The sequence below is a fragment of the Haliotis rufescens genome, unplaced genomic scaffold, assembly GCF_023055435.1.
Source record: "Haliotis rufescens isolate VD_foot unplaced genomic scaffold, xgHalRufe1.0.p SCAF_33, whole genome shotgun sequence".
NCBI lineage: Eukaryota > Metazoa > Mollusca > Gastropoda > Lepetellida > Haliotidae > Haliotis > Haliotis rufescens.
Genome location: NW_025964035.1, coordinates 1,267,744 through 1,290,235, shown reverse-complemented (window position 1 = coordinate 1,290,235; position 22,492 = coordinate 1,267,744). Strand labels below are relative to the sequence as shown.

Below are 22,492 nucleotides of genomic sequence, written 5' to 3'. Positions count from 1 at the left end.
GATATTAACTCCATAAATGACCATCTTTTATTAGTTTGAGTTGTCAGTGTGGGTCTATTGTATACGGGCTAGACACTTAAGATAAAGGCAGACAATTTGCGGGGTGGTGGCTCGTGCGTGACAATAGTTCCGTCATAGTTCACTGCAGTGAAATATCACTAAGATCTTTATCATGTCATGTCTTTCGTAAAATAATCCAAGATTAAAACATATTGCCATTTACAAAAGTTTTTAAGTAGTGGGGGACTGCTTTGCCTGAGTGAACCGACAAGATAGTGCCAAGCGTCTTGCAGAAACCTAGGTTAACTGTTGTGTAAAGTTATGCAATTCTTTTGGATTAAGTTGGCGCCGCATCTATACCGTTTCTTAAAGTAGGTCCTGCCAGTTGGCCTCATTTGCATATTTATCGGACCCTTACGCGAAGTTTCTCGGAATGGTATCTCGCGTCGATAACACTGCCCATTGTATATATGATAATGTACCGTTGGTGGGACGCATTGTGTTAGTATGGAGAACACAGACAAACAGTTTGTGTGGTGGTGTTGTGTGATGGGGTTGTGTTTGGTGTTGTGTGGTGGCGTTGTGTATGGTGTGGTTGTGTATGGTGGGGTTGTGCGTGGTAGGGTTGTGTATGGTGGGGTTGTGCGTGGTAGGGTTGTGTGTGGTGGCGTTGTGCGTTGTAGGGTTGTGTGTGGTGGCGTTGTGTGTGGTGTGGTTGTGTATGGTGTTGTGTGGTGGCGTTGTGTATGGTGTGGTTGTGTATGGTGGGGTTGTGCGTGGTAGGGTTGTGTATGGTGGGGTTGTGCGTGGTAGGGTTGTGTGTGGTGGCGTTGTGTGTGGTGTGGTTGTGTATGGTGTTGTGTGGTGGCGTTGTGTATGGTGTGGTTGTGTATGGTGGGGTTGTGCGTGGTAGGGTTGTGTGTGGTGGCGTTGTGTGGTGTGGTTGTGTATGGTGGGGTTATGCGTGGTAGGGTTGTGTGTGGTGGCGTTGTGTGTGGTGTGGCTGTGTATGGTGTTGTTTGGTGGCGTTGTGTATGGTGTGGTTGTGTATGGTGTGGTTGTGTATGGTGGGGTTGTGCGTGGTAGGGTTGTGTGTGGTGTGGTTGTGTGTGGTGGGGTTGTGTATGGTGTGGTTGTGTATGGTGTGGTTGTGTATGGTGGGGTTGTGTGTGGTGGCGTTGTGTGTGGTGTGGTTGTGTGTGGTGGGGTTGTGTATGGTGTGGTTGTGTATGGAGGCGTTATGCGTGGTGTGGTTGTGTATGGTGGGGTTGTGTATGGTGGCGTTGTGCGTGGTAGGGTTGTGTGGTGTGGTTGTGTATGGTGGGGTTGTGTGTGGTGTGGTTGTGTATGGTAGGGTTGTGCGTGGTAGGGTTGTGTGTGTTTGGTGTTGTGTGGTGGCGTTGTGTGTGGTGTGGTTGTGTATGGTAGGGTTGTGTATGGTGGGGTTATGCGTGGTGTGGTTGTGTATGGTGGGGTTGTGTATGGTGTGGTTGTGTATGGTGTGGTTGTGTATGGTGGGGTTATGCGTGGTAGGGATGTGTGGTGGCGTTGTGTGTGGTGGCGTTGTGTGTGGTGTGGTTGTGTATGGTGGGGTTGTGTATGGTAGGGTTGTGTATGGTGGGGTTATGCGTGGTGTGGTTGTGTATGGTGGGGTTGTGTATGGTGTGGTTGTGTATGGTGTGGTTGTGTATGGTGGGGTTATGCGTGGTAGGGATGTGTGGTGGCGTTGTGTGTGGTGGCGTTGTGTGTGGTGTGGTTGTGTATGGTGGGGTTGTGTATGGTAGGGTTGTGTATGGTGGGGTTATGCGTGGTGTGGTTGTGTATGGTGGGGTTGTGTATGGTGTGGTTGTGTATGGTGTGGTTGTGTATGGTGGGGTTATGCTTGGTGGCGTTGTGTGTGGTAAGGTTGTGTATGGTGGGGTTGTGCGTGGTAGGGTTGTGTGTGGTGGTGTTGTGTGATGGGGTTGTGCGTGGTAAGGTTGTGTGTGGTGGCGTTGTGTGTGAGGTGGTTGTGTGTGGTGGCGTTGTGTGTGGTGTGGTTGTGTATGGTGTGGTTATGCGTGGTAGGGTTGTGTGTGGTGGCGTTGTGTGTGGTGTGGTTGTGTATGGTGGGGTTGTGCGTGGTAAGGTTGTGTATGGTGGGGTTGTACGTGGTAGGGTTGTGTGTGGTGGCGTTGTATGTGGGGTGGTTGTCTATGGTGTGGTTATGCGTGGTAGGGTTGTGTGTGGTGGCGTTGTGTGTGGTGTGGTTGTGTATGGTGTGGTTATGCGTGGTAGGGTTGTGTGTGGTGGCGTTGTGTGTGGCGTGGTTGTGTGTGGTGGGGTTATGCGTGGTGAGTTGTGTGTGGTGGTGTTGTGTGTGGCGTGGTTGTGTGTGGTGGGGTTATGCGTGGTGAGTTGTGTGTGGTGGCGTTGTGTGTGGTGTGGTTGTGTATGGTGGGGTTGTGCGTGGTAAGGTTGTGTATGGTGGGGTTGTACGTGGTAGGGTTGTGTGTGGTGGCGTTGTGTGTGGTGTGGTTGTGTATGGTGGGGTTGTGCGTGGTAAGGTTGTGTATGGTGGGGTTGTGCGTGGTAAGGTTGTGTATGGTGGGGTTGTACGTGGTAGGGTTGTGTGTGGTGGCGTTGTATGTGGGGTGGTTGTCTATGGTGTGGTTATGCGTGGTAGGGTTGTGTGTGGTGGCGTTGTGTGTGGTGTGGTTGTGTGTGGTGGCGTTGTGCGTGGTAGGGTTGTGTGTGGCGTGGTTGTGTGTGGTGGGGTTATGCGTGGTGAGTTGTGTATGGTGGCGTTGTGCGTGGTAGGGTTGTGTGTGGTGGCGTTGTGTGTGGTGTGGTTGTGTGTGGTGGCGTTGTGCGTGGTAGGGTTGTGTGTGGTGGCGTTGTGCGTGGTAGGGTTGTGTGTGCTGGCGTTGTGCGTGGTAAGGTTGTGTATGGTGGCGTTGTGCGTGGAAGGGTTGTGTGTGGTGGTGTTGTGTGTGGTAAGGTTGTGTGTGGCGTGGTTGTGTGTGGTGTGGTTGTGTATGGTGGGGTTATGCGTGGTGAGTTGTGTGTGGTGGCGTTGTGCGTGGTAGGGTTGTGTGTGGTGGCGTTGTGCGTGGAAGGGTTGTGTGTGGTGGTGTTGTGTGTGGTAAGGTTGTGTATGGTGGGGTTGTGCGTGGTAAGGTTGTGTGTGGCGTGGTTGTGTGTGGTGTGGTTGTGTATGGTGGGGTTATGCGTGGTGAGTTGTGTGTGGTGGCGTTGTGTGTGGTGTGGTTGTGTATGGTGGCGTTGTGTGTGGTAGGGTTGTGTATGGCGTTGTGTGTGGTGTGGTTGTGTGGTAGGGTTGTGTGTGGTGGCGTTGTGTGTGGTAGGGTTGTGTGTGGTGGCGTTGTGCGTGGTAGGGTTGTGTGTGGTGTGGTTGTGTGGTAGGGTTGTGTGTGGTGGCGTTGTGTGTGGTAGGGTTGTGTATGGTGGGGTTATGCGTGATAGGGTTGTGTGTGGTGGTGTTGTGTGTGGTGTGGTTGTGTATGGTGGGGTTATGCGTGGTAGGGTTGTGTATGGCGTTGTGTGTGGTGTGGTTGTGTATGATGGGGTTGTGCGTGGTAGGGTTGTGTGTGGTGGGGTTGTACGTGGTAAGGTTGTGTGTGGTGGCGTTGTGTGTGGTGTGATTGTGTATGGTGGGGTTGTGCGTGGTAGGGTTGTGTGTGGTGGCGTTGTGTGTGGTGTGGTTGTGTATGGTGGGGTTATGCGTGGTAGGGTTGTGTATGGCGTTGTGTGTGGTGTAGTTGTGTATGATGGGGTTGTGCGTGGTAGGGTTGTGTATGGTGGGGTTATGCGTGGAAGGGTTGTGTGTGGTGGCGTTGTGTGTGGGGTGGTTGTGTATGGTGGGGTTGTGCGTGGTAGGGTTGTGTATGGTGGGGTTATGCGTGGAAGGGTTGTGTGTGGTGGCGTTGTGTGTGGGGTGGTTGTGTATGGATGGGTTGTGCGTGGTAGGGTTGTGTGTGGTGGGGTTGTGTGATGGGGTTGTGTTTGGTGTTGGGAGATTTGTCAGAGCCAAATGTTTATCTCTTACTGCTTCAAGGCAGTCAACATAAGGGGAACGACAAGACATTCTTTTCAAGGCATTTGGTGAAAATATTTCAGTTACTTTTTAAAACCCGAGGCGAAATTTTTTTAGGTTTGGTGTTGGATGAAATTAGGTTTTAACATCATTTTCTGGAACAATTGTTTGTATTAACACCTCACCTCTCCCCTTTCCCACGGACGGCCACTGATATCAACACGCGCTTTCCATTTATATTCTACATGTCCAGATTTAGAAGAAACGAATATCATATAAATGAATCCTTCGGTGACGCCATTTCAACAAAACTAACAATTATTTGACCAAATATTGGCTTACATACGCTACTTACTTCCCGAATAGATTATTTGCATTCATCGGGCTCTGTGCCCCTTTTAAATATAGCTGTATGTGTGCTTGTGCTTGAACCTACCTTGAATCAATAATTATACTTTATTTATAACACGTCTTGTATGTATTGCCGTCAATGTTGAGTGACGTGACATGCTTGGAGAACCAGTCATGTGCAGAAAGCTTATTAACAGAAGAGGCTCTGTCTATTCTTTAGATTATAAAGGTTTTTACGGAGGACAGAAATTGAGTTCAATACTATTTATATATTCTTCTCCGAGTACATGTGAACCGGACCTATTGTATCTAGGTTAAGCACTACGAGGCAATCAAAATCTAGTTACGCAACAACGAATCAATTTGGATGAAAAGCGACGAAACGTATTAAGAATTTACATTCTATTGCAGGTGCCCAATCCTTGGACTCAGCAGGGTAATATGACGATGGTCGTTCGATTTTCGAAATTTCTATCCGTTAATGCTGAACCACTATTTTAAATATTATGCATGAAGCTTAACTGTCGAACGTTCTGGAGAATGATCGGTTCCTCCTATGAGAATCTCTCCGCGAAGATCCGAGTCAGAATCTTCAGCAATGCATGCTTGTAGGAGGCGACTAACAGGTTTAGGTGATCAGACTCAATGACTTTGCAGTCACGTAGCTGTCAGAGTACAGCCCGGGCCTATCTCAGTCTCAGACGACGATATTACGCTGTCGAAAACTGTCTTGTGTAAGGTCTGTAAGCCATAATTCCTTTCGCCTTGAGGCTTGTGTCGCCTGGCCACTGTCTGTTGAATAAACATATGCCCTAAGGCATTCGTCGTTGAAGACGTCACTGTCATGAATCGATTCCGGAGATACAAAGTACGCAAGTACCGGTCTTCATTGGGCGTAGTTACCCTGGGTCTGCCTTTCTTGACATGTCTGATGTCTGCCCGGTCTGTCTGTAACATGGCATCAATCAGGTTAGTTACAACAACACAGGAACAACTAAAGCTCCAGTAATGTAGGCATGGGTGGCTCCCATCTGTACCATACCCAGACCCCGCTCGCGTTGTTCGGGTGTCAGTTGTGGTATTTCTGTGGCGTTTCATCAGTGTAAGTGTAATTAATATACCCTTATTGCACGTGTAGTTTCGGCTGCTCAAGCGGTATGTTTGTCACTTTTTCGCATATTCTACTAAACGGTGTCGTGGACGTGCACCACTTTCTGCAAAGAGCATTGTTGTGTTTGGACGATTTGTTTTGCATTGATTTTTTTAACTTGTATTTTTAAATTTTGCAATTTTATTTTTAAGTGGTATAGTTTCCTCAGGCCGTCAGCTGTATGGACAGTCATGCATTAGCTTCGTATTGATTAAAGTGACATATCCTTTTATTGCTCTAGCCTTCACACCGAACCAGACGTTGTAACGACAGTGCACCAGACGTGTTACTTTACCTCCAATAACCCGGCTTAATACGCCTGCGCTAATTTCTCAATAGAGAATGTTCCCCCGGTGTGTTCAGTTACCGGCGTTGATATAAGGGGCGACTGCGAACTGATGTGTGGTTCAACAGCAGCGTGTGTCTGGTTTTTTGGGCCGATCATTTAATATTGTGGGGAAAACTGTAAAGTTGTTTCAGGTGGATTATTTTATCAGCAAGACATGACATAAGATTGTTTTATGTAAGACGTGAGGTGAGGTGAAATGGGTCTTTTTTAAAGTGGTGTACCTAAGTTGCTTGTGCATGCATGCATGTGTGCGTGTGTGTGTGTGTGTGCTTGTACTAGTCCGGACTAATATAATGCCGGTTTCATAGTGCTAGCCCACTGAAATACCGTGCCGCAGTTTAACATGAATACCCAACTCAGGCACAGTATACTGACTCCGAGCCTACCTGTCCTTATTTTAGCCCCTGAATACCGAGCGCCAGACAGGGTAACAACAAGTACCATCTTTTAACGTCTTTTGGTATGACGCGGCCGTGGATCGAACCCCGGACCTTCCGCTCTTCGGGCGGACGCTCTACTACTAGACCACGGAGGCGGTCTGCATATGTGTATCATAATAGAATACGGACATTTTGCCAGCGCCTCATTGTGACGTTTATCGGTATTTCAACACGGAAGCAGACTAAGCCTTTATGTTCCCTTGCATAACGATGCTGATCTGGGTCGATGAGACATTACAGCGGCATAGTAGCGACGTCTTTTAACTGGGCCCTGATGTATTAGTCGATCAATATACAGGTACTCTTACACAAGTATGAAACTCGATGAGGTTTTGCCTTTTTCGTGTGTGATCCTAATTCGATTTTCATTGCTACACACGCCGATTATCATATGAAAAGGATTAGTGAGTATGGTTTTACGCCGCTTTTAGGAATATTCCAGTAATATCACGGCGGGGGACACCCGACATGGGCTTCACACATGTGGGAGTTCGAACCCGCGTCTTCAGCGTGACGAGCGAACGCTTTAACCACTAGGCTGGACCAGACAATCCAGTGATTGACATCATGAGCATCGATCACGCAACTGGGATACGATGACATGCATCAACCAAGTCAATGAGCCTGACCACCCCACCCCGTTAGTCGCCTCTTACGACAAGCATGGGTTGCGGAAGACCAAATCTAGCCCGGAATCTTTACGGGACTTGGGCAAGCCAGAAACCTATGATCGTGGGTTCGAATCCCTGATATAGATTTGTCATCAGAATCACAATCACCTGTGATGTAACTCGAATGCTGTTCAAAGCGGTATTAAACCACAGTCATACATTACTCACTCACTGACTTCACGCTTTCGGTCCGGGGTCTGTCTGTTTTGACTCGATTATTTACCGTTATCCGTGATATAACTGGAATAAGGTGAGGTGAAATGGGGTTTAACGTCGCGTCCAAGATTATTGCACTTATATAGCCACGTGCATGCACGTGTATGTGTGTGTGTGTGGCTGCTTGTACAAGTCCGGACTGATGCCGATTTATAGTGCTAACACACTGAGATACCATGCCGCAATTTAACATGAATACCCCACTCAGACAAAGCATAGAGACTCCGAGCCGACCAGTCCTTGTTTTAGCCCCTTAATGCCGAGCGCCAGACAGGGTAACAACAAGTACCATCTTTCAACGTCTTTTGGCCCAGTCGTCTAAGGCGCCGCGATTCGCTGTGCAGAGTTGCGTCCCTTGGGCACGCCAGAAACCTATGATTATGGGTTCGAATCCCGGTTCGCCCCAATTATGTTTCCAGGTTTGTCAGCACCATACCCGTGCTCGTGGGTTTTACCGAAGTGGTAAACCTCTGAGACCTGCATCACTTCGGGCTTTCCTCCCACATTAAGCTGACACGCCGTGATATAACTGGAATACTGTTAAAAGCGGCGTTAAACACAACTCACTCACTCACTCCTAGTGACCCGTAATATATTATCGGAGTAGGTCAGAGGGAATCAGGGGAGGGTCACCAAACATATGGCAATCACTAAGGGAGGGTCATAGAAAAAAATATATTTGGGAAAGGTTATGAAAAATGCACATTTTATAATACAACAGAGTTTTTTGGATTTGTCTTTTCGGGTAGGATAAGAATAATAAGATCCAAAAATAAGACATGCATTAGGGGAGGGGAAATATTTTCAGTTCATTCGTACATAAAAAAATATCTCTTAACCCATCATATACACCCGACCCCACTGTCACCCCCAACCCCTGTAATACTGTAAATCGTGAAATTAATGCGTCTCCAAAAGAATGCGACCGCTGGCCCTAGTCAAATAATGCGACTCAATATGAATGCGACACCCCCTCCTCTCAAGCATCAGTGCATGTATATCTAAAGAAAATGTCCTCTGTCAGGTTTACAGGAGAATCCTCGCATTTTTCGCATTTAATTCACGCTCGTGTTAATTTCAAGATTTACAGTAATTAATGACCGGCCTTCTCCAGATCTGCCGTGTGTCCCCGTCTGCATGGCCGGACCATTGCTCTCCATACTTGTTATGCAAGGAACACTCACAGGCTTTGAGAAAAACATGTTATAATACCGCCGTATTGCTATAAGATGGCCGGATCGATATCACCCTTAACAGCCGAGTTGCACTTTAAAGCAATGATGTCCCATCTCCACAGACTCTTTACGAGAAGTATGCGGTTTTATGTCTCGCCACATTGTATTCAGTGTCAACCAAATGAAAGTGATTATTTCATTAATGCTGACCTTGGATGTTTCTCATGCCGCGCGCCCTGAATGTGCATTGTCGTATCGTCATATGGACGTGACCTGCAGTTAGTTTAGGGGAATGTGCGTTGGCATTACTTATGCATAGCTGGGAGTTGGCGTAGATCCTGTTCCAGGTTGAGTGGGATATTGTCTACCTAAAAACGCGCTAAACATTGCGCGAATCAACAGTGGAACCAGTTATGTCCAGGGGACAACTTGATAGGCTTATGGAATAAAGTCCACTGTGTCTTCTGTATTTACCCCCGTCATGTCCCGGTGTCTCCCCAGTGTACATGTCCGTTATTTAGTTATGGCCTGATGAGACTCGTACGTGGTACGAGTTGAAAGCGCTAGCCTATTAAAACTGTGTTCAATCTTACTCCACTTATTTAATTATTACTATATTGTGCCTGAGAGTTAGAACTTTACTGTGCTTTTTATATATATACAGATATACATAGAGATATATATATATAGAACACCGGGTGTTCAACACTGAGTAAGACTATATATATATAGTCTTGCACGGATACTACGAACTTACTCAGTGTTGAACACCCGGTGTCTCTCCAGTGTATGAGACAGAGCTAGAGAGAGAGCTAGAGAGAGAGAGAGAGAGAGCTAGAGAGAGAGAGAGAGGGAGAGAGAGAGAGCTAGAGAGAGAGAGAGAGAGCTAGAGAGAGAGAGAGAGAGCTAGAGAGAGAGGGAGAGAGAGAGCTAGAGAGAGAGAGAGAGCTAGAGAGAGAGAGAGAGAGAGCTAGAGAGAGAGAGAGAGCTAGAGAGAGAGAGAGAGAGAGCTAGAGAGAGAGAGAGAGCTAGAGAGAGAGAGAGAGAGAGAGAGAGAGCTTGGTATGATGAGGCAGGGAGCAACATGATACGTCGTTACAAACAATTTCAAACTCCTAAATGTCAATCAAACGCCTGACGTGAAAAAAATGACGATCTACACGAGGCTGCGCCACTCAAAAAAATATTAAATTATGTTGTGATGAGAAAATCGATGAGAAAAAGAAATTTGACAAGAAAAGCAAATTATCCTCCACTGACTGATTTTAACGTTTGACAGTATTTTTCACATTTGACATATTGCTGTACAGCTTAACAGTATTCGTCACATTTGACATATTGACAGACGATTTATGTTGCTGTAACTTAACCTCCATCTTCTTTGCTTGTTTCACTATTGTCAGTAATTTTAATTAGTTATTTATGTCTTTTTACCCTATTTCCTCGAATAAATGCCGAGTTTCGATTAAACGTCAGTGTGGGACGCCCAACTCAATCCACGCTCAAAACACTCAGTCATCCATTCACATAATTTTCACATTTTGGATTTTACGCTCAATGGAATCTGTTTCGGTGGGAAATCGAGACGAGTTCGAGACCGCCGTCATATAGCTGGAATATTGCTGAGTGCGGCGTTAAATAACAAACCAACCAACCAACCAACGACGTTGACCGGGCCACACATTTCAACAAGAGGTCAGCTAATGTGGTTTTAATAATATTGTATTCAGGAAACAATAGTTAAAATTATTTACCTGACCAGACCACTACATATTTATATCTCCTTTAAAAATAACACGTATTTTAATACACAACATTGCTGACAGTGTGGAACTGAATGCGATATTGCCATGATGAACGTGTTTTTTAGGCGAGAGACCCGTGAAGATCCGGGGTATAATTGGTCTTCAGCACCCCATGCTTGCCGTAAAAAAGGCGACTTTGCTTGTCGTAAGAGGCGACTAACGGGATCGGGTGGTCAGGCTGCATGACTTGGTTGATGCATGTCATCATATCCCAATTGCGTGGATCGATGCTCATGATGTCAATCACTGGATTGTCTGGTCCAGACTCGATTATTTACAGACCGCCGTCATATAGCTGGAATATCGCTGAGTGCGACGTTAAACAGCAAGCAACAACATCATTAGGCGAGACATTTAAAACAAATATGCAATATAAGGTGCTGAAGATCTTTATAGTTGACTACAGGGGGCATGGGTGGCACGGGGGGCACGGGTGGCCCAGTCGTCCAGACGCCGTGATTCGCTGTGCAGAGTTGCGTCCCTTGGGCACGCCAGACACCTATGATTATGGGTTCGAATCCCGGTTCTCCAGGATTATGTTTCTAGGTTTGTCAGTGCCAAACCCGCCCCCGCGGGTTTCACCAAGTGGTAAACGTCTGAGACCTGCATCACTTCGGGCTTTCCTCCCACATTAAGCTGCCACGCTGTGATATAACTGGAATACTGTTAAAAGTGGCGTTAAACCCAACTCACTTACTCACTCATTGACTTCAAACTTTAGTTTGTACACGTGCACATATCGTTAGCTACATCAGAAATTGTATATTTCATATCATATTGTTATCTTTAAATACCAGTATCGAACATCAAATCAGCAGACGCTGCATAAATACCAATCACTTCTCAAGGCAAGGAACTGTCTGAATTCAGATTATTTTATTTGAAACCTGAATTCTTTAGACAGACGACATATGTAACTGTAAGACTGAGATCATTGTTATTAGGGAAACGGGAGTAAGCAGAATATATATATATATATATATATATATATATATATATATATATATATATATATCGTAACTCGCTTATATATATACACCGAGTGAACATTTACCTCATTTTTGTACATATATATATATATATATATATATATAAAAGGACATTCTGAAAAAAATAAGTGGTAGAGCGTCCGCCCGGAGAGCGGAAGGTCCGGGGTTTGATCCCCGGCCGCGTCATACCAAAAGACGTTAAAAGATGGTACTTGTTGTTACCCTGTCTGGCGCTCGGCATTAAAGGGCTAAAACAAGGACTGGTCGGCTCGGAGTCTGTATGCTTTGTCTGAGTGGGGTATCCATGTTAAACTGCGGCATGATATCTCAGTGTGCTAGCACTATAAATCGGCATCAGTCCGGACGCGACGTTAAACCGAATTTCACCTCACACACCACAAAATAATAAACGAAACGGTGAATATATGTATGTATGTATGTATGTATGTATTATGTATGTATGTATGTATGTATGTATGTATGTATGTATGTATGTATGTATGTATGTATGTATGTATGTATATGTTTATTCACCGTCTCGTTGATTATTTTGTGAATTTCACATACCTATAACCGTGGATTCACATTCAACGTGGATTTGAGTAATGGATGCAGCCTAGGGAATATCCAATCGCTCTTAATACAATGGACGACATTCGACTCCCCAACCCGACACTGATTAATGATTGATAATAAAATCACGTCGCTTACTATTAGTAATCCTATCTATGGGACATTAAACTAAATATCGAATGTGCCATAAATCTCTCACGTCGGTCATTACAACATTACCCTGATCATGGTGTCTGTGTGGTATTATCGAGCAGCGCCAAGCCAGCACAGGTTCTGCTGTCGCTAACAAACACTCGGCCAAATGTATACGTCGCCAAGTTTAGCCAGTCACAAGTCGTACCTGAGACACTGTGAGAATCTCCAACAAATACCTTCTAAACCTAACACAAGGGCCCCGTCCCATCGTAGCCCTAAGGCGATCGTTACTCCAATACGTTAACATAGACTTACGACAGTCTAGCGCTAAGATGATCATAACTCCCATGCTTTAACATACACTTCCGACAGTCTAGCGCTAAGTCGATCGTTACTCCAATACGTTAACATAGACTTACGACAGTCTAGCGCTAAGATGATCATAACTCCCATGCTTTAACATACACTTCCGACAGTCTAGCGCTAAGGCGATCGTTACTCCAATACGTTAACATAGACTTACGACAGTCTAGCGCTAAGATGATCATAACTCCCATGCTTTAACATAGACTTACGACAGTCTAGCGTTAAGATGATCATAACTCCCATGCTTTAACACACACTTCCCACAGTCTAGCGCTAAGGCGATCGTTACTCCAATACGTTAACATAGACTTACGACAGTCTAGCGCTAAGATGATCATAACTCCCATGCTTTAACATAGACTTACGACAGTCTAGCCCTAAGGCGATCGTTACTCCAATACGTTAACACAGACTTGCGACAGTCGTAGCGCTAAGGCGATCGTTACTCCAATACGTTAACATAGACTTACGACAGTCGTAGCGCTAAGGCGATCGTTACTCCAATACGTTAACATAGACTTACGACAGTCGTAGCGCTAAGGCGATCGTTACTCCAATACGTTAACATAGACTTACGACAGTCGTAGCGCTAAGGCGATCGTTACTCCAATACGTTAACATAGACTTGCGACAGTCGTAGCGCTAAGGCGATCGTTACTCCAATACGTTAACATAGACTTACGACAGTCGTAGCGCTAAGGCGATCGTTACTCCAATACGTTAACTTAGACTTACGACAGTCGTAGCACTAAGGTGATCGTTTCTCCAATACGTTGACATAGACTTGCGACAGTGTAAAGTGTTCGAGTTACGCTCGCCTTAGCGCCACGACTGACGTAAGTCTATGTTAAATCCTTGGAGTTACGCTCGCCTTAGCGTTACGACTGTCGTAAGTCTATGTTAAAGTCTTCGCGTTACGCTCGCCTTAGCGCTACGACTGTCGTAAGTCTATGTTAAAGTCTTTGAGTTACGCTTGCCTTAGCGCTACGACTGTCTATGTTAAAAACCTGACGGCCTATTCACGAAGCTGTCTAAGATAAGACAAATCTGAGCCATGTACAACAAAAATACGATTGCTATAAGAGCTATTCTTGAAACTGCCGTAAACCTTTCGCGACGCTATCTTACTTACGACACAAATTGTGCTAAGACAGTGAGCTCTTTTGTGAAAGCGGTAAAATAACCCGCTGATACCAGCCACAATCTCACTTCCCCCATCAAATGCTCTCTGAATTACATCAGACACTCCACAGACCCCAACGCGACACAATCGCAATTCCTCCAGACAGTCCCCCATTTTGCCTTCAGAGACGATGAGGATGACAAATTCATCACCTGAAGTCTTGTTGGTGTGTTAACTCGGATGAGGCCGTACGGTCCATTGTTCAATGTAGTCATGGGTGTAGTCCTTCTCCCGTGAGACGGCTTTGAATGATTCGTGTTTGCCTACTATACCCAGTGTACTCACGCACTGCCATGGCCTGTCCTTGACTCTGGGAGGGAGTAAAGTGGAAGTGCTTGCCTTCCAACATACACTGTTTATATCTGGACACTTTGTATCGAGTGTGAGATGCCTGGGTAACTATAATCACAGAGCATCGGTACACACAACTGAACTGAAATTTTTCGAATAAAGTTATTAAATTGGCTCCAAATTCAGAACGATTATGTAAAATGTGTAACAGCCAAGATAGAGAGGATGAAAACCACTCTTTACTTGTATGTACTGCACTGTGGTTGGTTGTTGTTTTACGCCGCACTCAGCAATATTCCAGCTATATGACGGCGATCTGTAAATAATGGAGTCTGTACCAGACAATCAAGCGATTGGCATCATGAGCATCGATCCACGCGATGAGATGACATGCATCAACCAAGTCAGCGAGCCTGACCACCCGATCCCGTTAGTCGCCTGTGGCCTCTTAAGTGCTTGAGGAGCGGTCGTGTAGCCTAGTGCTTAAAGCGTTCGCTCGTCAACCCGAAGACCCGGGTTCCATTCCCGACATGGGTACAATGTATGAAGCCCATTTCTGGTGTCCCGCGCCATGATATTGCTAGAATATTGCTAAAAGCGGCGTAAAACCATACTCACTCACTCACTCACTTAAGTGCTTGACAAGAGATTTGTTGATTGAAATTGGCTTTGAATGTCTGTCATCAAACGTGGAGACATCATCCTCTATCGTCACTCTGATATATCTTATACAGAGAGAAGATAGTTTTTAGTATATCCTATAATGGCATACAGTCGCTTGTGTTAATGTTTCATATTCACCGCCCACAGCCGTGGAGACGGAAGTTATGATATACCCTAGTATTCCACTGCTTGTGGAGCCTAGATGAACTCGGGCTCCGTGATTTGAAGATTGTGTGTGATCGTACACCGGCGACGTGGATCGTGACTCATAATATCAATCACTGGTTCGTCGGGTTTATCTGACTGTGACGATGGTGTTTTGTAATGATGATGATTATAATGATAATAAAAACCTGAAATGACGATGATGATGCTTATGATGTTGTTGACGACGCTGATGATGACGACGACGATGATGTTGGTTAAAACGATAATAAAGATGATGACGATGATGATAACGACGACATTTTATGCCATTATATAAAAATTGTTATGGAAAAGATCCCAACGACCATGCCGTACACCAGGGAGTGCAATATCAAACCGAAATATTGATTTCAGTAATACAATATAGTGTACGAGTGTTCCCAGCGCGCCAGATCTAATGACGGCCCTCGGTTCTCCGCTGTCTGTTACAACCATAGAGGTCCATATCAAAGCTGCCCCCTCTCTGATTACAGTGCCTGGGATCGAGATACAGTTCAAACATACTAGACACGAATAATAAAATCTGACAAAACTGCACTGTCAGCATTTCCTGCCGACTGGGGTCAAAGGTGAGGGTATCTTGTCCCGTGTCTGTTTCCAATCAATTCTTAAGCTAGAGTTCCGATGTACGTGTCAGGCAGGGGCTGTATATCAGACTATGTAAACGAAGAATTAACGCGTCAATCTACACTTCGGGATGGCATCCTGGGAAGAGTTAATGCTATCACCGCGCAAGCATCACGGGCAGGAGTATATTCGGAGCTGTGTGCCTGCAATTCTGGTAGTCACATTAGACACGATAATATGCGGGGCTATGTGCCTAAAATCTTACATATATGCGTTAATGTCCTCCTGGTGACTTTCTGTGGTCTATTCATATAATTTTCATACCTATTTCGCCCGTTCCGCCAAATGGGGGTGAGTGAGTATGGTTTTACGCCGCTTTTAGCAATATTCCAGCAATATCACGGCGGGGGACACCACAAATTGGCTTCACACATTGTACTCATGTCGGGATTCGAACCCGGGTCTTCGGCGTGACGAGCGAACGCTTTTACCACTAGGCTACCCGACCGCTCCTCCGCCAAATGGAATCTGTTTGGCGGATACTCAAAACTGGTTATTCTCTTACATTTACGTTGTTTGTATTTGGAATTGATAAAATGGTAATATGGAGTATGGGATTGGCGGTATGGGAGACGAATATTTGAATTTCTGCATACAGTGGTTGAGTGGATGGGTGTCAAATAAATCAGTGTGTGTGTGTGCGTGTGCGTGTGCGTGTGCGTGGGCGTGGGCGTGTGCGTGTGCGTGTGCGTGTGCGTGGGCGTCTTTTTAATTTTTGTATTTTATCTGCTTGACAATACACGTAGGTATTTCAAAAACAAGAAGAAATATCTGGGTCAGTTGAACATGCCATTTGCAGCTTATTTTTCGTTTTTGTTTGTTGTTCAACTCCGAGGTCAGCAATATTGCAGCTATATGACGCCTGTCTGTAAATAATCTAGTCTGAACCAGACAATCCAGTGATTGAAATCATGAGCATCGATCTACGCCACGGGGATACGCTAAATGAGTTCTGCACGATTACGGGCGCCTTAGGCCACTTCTACGTAACTTAACCGGTGGTTTGTGTGTTCCAGAACTGATTTACTATGGGGTGCAGCACATCATCGCCAGCCAGCCACGCCCCTCCGACCCAAGGGTATCCGAAGCAACCCCACAGACCCGTCGCCAACGTCCCACCACAGCAGCAACAGCAGCAACAACAACAGACGCAGACACACGACCCTAAAATTGTAAGTTGTAACTACAATGTACACACATTCCGATGCTCTTAAAATACCATAAGGCAATCACGGCTTCTCCGGTGGCCTTATTTTTACTCCCAGAATTGCCATGCCATTGAACTCATTACTTCGACCAGCAGGGCAAGGGCAGGCGACATACACTAACCACTCTCGGTCCGCTCGATACTATAGCTACGTTTTGAGCCCGATTTAAATTACGTGACGTCAAGAATAGCCGTCCAATCAAATGACACTCATGAGCGAGAGAAATTGTGTGCTAAGTTAGTGATAAAAGAGATTGAGATAGTGACGTCACTTCCGAGACTAAAGTTTGGTCGTGAATGTGTTCAGGGTATTTATCACACCAGAATGGAGATGAGTGAGTGAGTATTGTTTTACACCGCTTTTTTGCAATATCTGAGCAATATCACAGCGAAGGAGAACCAAAAATGGACTTCACACATTGTACCCATGTGGGGAATCGAACCTTGTTCTTCGGTGTTACGTGCGAACGCTTTAACCACTAGGCTATCCCACCGCCCCTTAATGGGAATTTAAATCCTTGGATAATCGAGGATGTCTTTTATGTAAACATGTGTTAGTAATGTAATGATATTTTTAACAATACAGTTGGCTGCACAGCAAGAGGAAGAGCGCCGTCGTCTTGAACAGCAGCAACAACAAGCAGCATTCCAACAACAACAACAACAACAACAACAACAACAACAACAACAGCAGCAGCAGCAGCAGCAAGAACAACAACAACAACAGGTCAGCCTGTGCAACCCTGCAAAAAAACCAAAACCAAAATGTGTTCCGCGTAAATTTCGGTGTTTTGTGTTTGTACTCCTCGTAATGAACAAAAATGTCATCTTAACCTCAAAGAACCTAGTATGACACCTGGTGTCATGACTGATTTTCAGCGATCTATTCATATAATTTTTACAGCTATTTTACTCCAAATGGAATCTGTTTTTACGGATAATTAAGACGGGTTACTCTCTTGCATTGACGGGTTTTTTTAATGGATAAAATGGTGATATTGAGTATGGGATGGCGGTCTGGGATACGAAAATTTGAATTTCTGCATTTCAAGAACCCTACAGCACACATTTGTTTCGCGAACACCTGGTGTCATCACTGATTTTCAGTGATCCATTCATATAATTTTCACCTCTATTTTGATTTGGAACTTGTTTCGTCGGATAATCAAGCCTGGTGATTCTTGAGTGTTGACGTGTTATATTTAAATCCTTGAATTCGTTTTCAGGGGCATTTTGGATCAACTAAATCATGTGTTCGGTAAACCATTCAGCGGATAGAGGTATATTCTGTTTTTTATGTTTCAGGCTAACTCTAAAGAGGACATTATGGCTATGTTCAGGAAATATATCGACCTGGAGAAAAGGATCCGGGAACACGAGTCCAGGAACTCTGTGGGCACTTTCCAGATAAAGCGGGACCAACTGGTAGATATCAAGGTCACTGTAGAGCAGATGGAGAAACACTACACAGAGGCTTGTCAGAAAGTGTGAGTAATATATCCTGGTGGACGCCGCGTGGAGAAACATTTCATGAGTGAGTGAGTGAGTGAGTTTGGTTTGACGCCGCTTTTAACAGTATTCCAGTCATATCACGGCGTGTCAGCTTAACGTGGGAGGAAAGCCCGAAGTGATGCAGGTCTCAGACGTCTACCACTTCGGTGAAACCCACGAGCACGGGTATGGTGCTGACAAACCTAGAAACATAATTGGGGCGAACCGGGATTCGAACCCACGATCATAGGTTTCTGGCGTGCCCAAGGGACGCAACTCTGCACAGTGAATCGCGGCGCCTTAGACGACTGGGCCACCCGTGCCCACTTCATGAGGCTTATCAGAAGGTGTACGTCCCTTGGACTTGCCAGAATTGTTTGAATGTGGTGGGTTCGAATCCAAGAATCGTTCTGATTATGTTTCTTGGTTTGTAAGCACTATTACATGCAGGTCGGTGTCGTCAAAGTCGTACACGTCTGAGACGTGCACCGAGCTCTCCTCTCACATGACTGATATACTGTGCATCGCTATGGTGGCCGATTGGGATATCGCTTTCTCGCCTTTCAATAATGGCCGCGAGAATGCAACAGCACGAGACGAGTAAGCGATATTCTCATTTCGTGGTATCGCTTTCTCTTCTCGTGGTATCGCTTTCTCGTCTGGTGGTGTCGCTTTCTCGTCTGGTGGTGTCGCTTTCTCGTCTCATGTTATCGTTTTCTCGTCTCATGTTATGGCTTTCTCGCTTTCTCGCGGCCATAATTGAAGGCAAAAAAGCGATGTCCCCTCTCGGCCACCATACATCTCACGCACTCCTCAAAAGAGGAATCGGGTCGTCTTAGGCGCCACGTTTCGCTGTGCAGAGTTGCGTCCCTTGGTCAAGCCAGAAACCTATGATTGTGGGTTCGAATCCCGGTTCGCCCCGATTATGTCTCTAGGTTTGTCAGCACCATACCCGTGCTCGTGGGTTTCACCGAAGTGGTAAACGTCTGAGACCTGCATCACTTCGGGCTTTCCTCTCACATTAAGCTGACACGACGCGATATAACTGGAATACTGTTAAAAGCGGCGTTAAACCAAACTCACTCACTCACCCAAAGAGGAAACATAGTTGAAAGGTAAACTGCCGGGCATACGAAAGTATACACCATATTTGATGGTAGCTTAAATGAAACAAACAAGAAATGGTTATTTGATGGTGATGTATTTGGGTATAATGAGGGTACCATAGCTATGTGTTGGACCTAAAGTTTGCGCTGTTTCGACGACCAGCTTCATGCAAGTAACGTTTTGATAACGTTTATAATTTTTTTGGTCACATCAATTTGTGTACATTATTTTGTCCGGCAGTGTAGATGACTCTCTTGTTTCGTTTGTGTATGAAAAGAGAATAACAACAATGGTTGTCATACTGTCCAGGATCAAGTTATTAATGTGGATAATCGATGAATTTTGACGGATGTCGAGTTCACGTTATAACATATACCGTTGGTTGGTGTACAGGGAGAAGGAGAAGGCTGATGTGGACAACATGAACCAACCTAGCGTTAAGGCGATCATGGACCAGACCACGTTCGATGCCAAAATGTCCAAGGAACAGGTAAAATACATTGTTGCTGTTTAATCATACCAGTGTTAAATAACAGATTGACTCTGTTGTGTCATGTCAAGTCTGCCATCTGTCGAACATTGGTACACATATCAGCCTTAGTGCTTGGGCACACACTGAAAGCACAAACGTCTAAGGCGCCACAGCTTATGATCTTGGGTTCGAATCCCATATTCAACCTAATAATGTTTCTATGTTTTTAAGTATAATACCCGTGCTCGTGGGTCGAAGCCCTGCATCACTTCGGGATTTCCCCTCAACATAAATGTAACACGCCGTGATTTACATTAAACTACGGTTATAACGAACTGAAAGGGACCACTTATTTTAGTTCGTTATAACCGTAGTTCGTTATAAGCATATATACAGCATAACTACAGCAAATAGTCGGGACAAAAAAGTAAGTTCGTTATATCCGTCAGTTCGTTATAAGCGTGTTCGTTATAAACGTAGTTTACTGTAACTGAACTATAATACATTATTCTTAGTGGGGTTAATCCAAACTCACTCACTCACTCATACCAGTGTACGACATAACTGCCTGTCGAGTTAAATACACAACATTTTAACCCCCACTCCCTGGTGTTTATCCCTTTTGGATTCAGGAGCAGGATGCGACCCCGGAGCCTCTCGTTACAGGCGGATTATGAGTTTATTTGTTTGTTGTTTAACGCCGCACTCACCAATATTCCATCTAAATGACAGCGGTCTGTAAATAATCGACCGTCTCCGTGGTTTCGATTCCCGGCCGCGTCATACTCAAGACGTTAAAACATGGTACTTGTTGTTACCCTGTCTGGTCCTCGGCATTAAGGGGCTAAAACAAGGCCTGGTCGGCTCGGAGTCAGTATACTGTCTGAGTGGGGTATTCATGTTAAACTGCGGCATGGTATCTCAGTGTGCTAGCACTATAAATCGGCATCAGTCCGAACTAGTACAAGCAGACACACACACACACGTACATGCACGTCGCTATATATAAGTGCAATAATCTTGGACGCGACGCTAAACCACATTTCACCTAACCTGACCTGTAAATAATCAAGATACAATGACATGCATCAACCAAGTCAGCGATCCCGTTAGTCAGCGATCCCGTTAGTCAGCGATCCCGTTAGTCGCCTCTTACCACAAGCATGGGTTGCAGAAGACCTATTCCAACCCGGATCTTCACGGGGCACAATCAGCATTGTGATAGGTCCAGATGAACGTACAGTATACATAGTCAGACTTGTCTTCAAACTGTGTATACATTAGAGAGCAATTCAAAGATTATCTAGTATATGAAACTTAATTCCGTAAGTGTTTGATCCCCCGACCCAACTCCCAAGGAAATGAAAAACCAAAAAATGAGTGAAACGGTTGACATCCGTTGAGAAATTCTTTAGTAACGCGAATCTTACTTCACAATGCTTGTGGTGCGACAGAGAATTCGAGGACTTGTAATCACCCGAAAATTTGATTTTGACGAACTGAAAACTTGCAGACCTGTTACCTCTGCCAACACACTCCTAAAACTCAAGGGTAGAATAGGTCTTCAGCAACCCATGCTTGCCGTAAAAGGTGACTATTCTTGTCGTAAAAGGCGACTAACGGGATCGGGTGGTCAGGCTCGCTGACTTGGTTGATACATGTCATCGATCCCAATTGAGTGGATCGATGCTCATGACATTAATCACTGGTTTGTCTGGTCCAGACTCGATTATTTACAGACCGCCGTCATATGGCTGGAATACTGTTGAGTGCGGCGTTAAACAAGAAACCAACCAAACCAACCAAAACTCAAGGATTTAAGATTTTTATTCGAAAGAAAATTTCACACTGCTCCCTGATGTAATGTTTTTAGGCATTTAGAGCTTGGAAGAACACTGCACAGTCCAATTATCTAACTTTTAAACAAAAGAACCCTGAATATGTGGTTTAATTCGTAACAGTCAAGGTCACTTCTTTCTACCAGATGATACGAATGAAGCATGTTTCAGTACACAGCGACACAGTATCAAGCGTTGTATTTCGTATGACCATATGTTTACCTGACAGAAAAGGCAAATACAATCATACACCGTTGTGTCGAACTTGGATGTGTCGAACTTATGGATATCTCGAAGTGAAAGCTTAGTTTCTGCGTATTGCTTCTTTCTTTATCATTTTCGGTTTTGTCAAACCTCGGATAACTCGAAGTATTTACGTAGGTCCTTTCAACTTCGACACAACGGTGTTTGACTGTATTATTTCTTGTTGATGTTCTGAATAATGTTCAGGATTACCCGGGGGCACGGGTGGCCCAGTCGTCTGAGGCGCCGCGATTCGCTGTGCAGAGTTGCGTCCCTTGGGCACGCCAGAAACCTATGATTGTGGGTTCGAATCCCGGTTCGCCCCGCTTATGTTTCTAGGTTTGTCAGCACCATACCCGTGCTCGTGGGTTTCACCGAAGTGGTAAACGTCTGAGACCTGCATCACTTCGGGCTTTCCTCCCACATTAAGCTGACACACCGCGATATAACTGGAATATTGTTAAAAGCGGCGTTAAACCCAACTCACTCACTCAGGATTACCTTGGCAACCATAGCGTCAGCTGAATGGCGTAGATGCAAAAATGAAGTTGTTATCATAACAGGTCCTTGTCTTTAACACCCTCATGTTGTATTACTTTAATATTATATTTATATTTCCAACACAGCCAAAGCAACCCAGACCTGTTAAGTAGACTTCCGCTATATTTTTCAACAAAGTGACACTCTCTGCTATGTTAAACAGCACATGTTTACTGCATGGCGTACCAAATGTGGTAACTCATCCTTGGTTGGCCAGGGTATTATATCTTCATTCTATTATTATTTTATATATGTGCGTGTGTGCGTGCGTGCGTGCGTGCGTGCGTGCGTGTGCGTGTGCGTGTGCTTGGACCCAGTCGCGCTCTCTCTCGTAAAGATCCGGGGTAAAATTAGTTTTCAGCAACCC

The 22,492-nt window shown here is 45.2% G+C and overlaps 1 protein-coding gene across 4 annotated transcripts in view; it reads left to right on the top strand.

Annotated features, from left to right (window-relative positions):
- The window catches only part of LOC124151630 (putative mediator of RNA polymerase II transcription subunit 26), a 65,343-nt gene that overhangs the window by 20,308 nt on the left and 22,543 nt on the right, over positions 1-22,492 (top strand). For all 4 annotated transcript variants that reach the window (XM_048380869.1, XM_046524195.2, XM_046524194.2 and 1 more), the window contains exons 2-5: positions 16,244-16,399; positions 17,021-17,161; positions 17,740-17,921; positions 19,426-19,522. In XM_048380869.1, coding sequence (XP_048236826.1) covers positions 16,256-16,399; positions 17,021-17,161; positions 17,740-17,921; positions 19,426-19,522 — 564 coding nt within the window. In that variant the 5' untranslated portion in view covers positions 16,244-16,255. The remainder of the gene's footprint in view (positions 1-16,243; positions 16,400-17,020; positions 17,162-17,739; positions 17,922-19,425; positions 19,523-22,492) is intronic.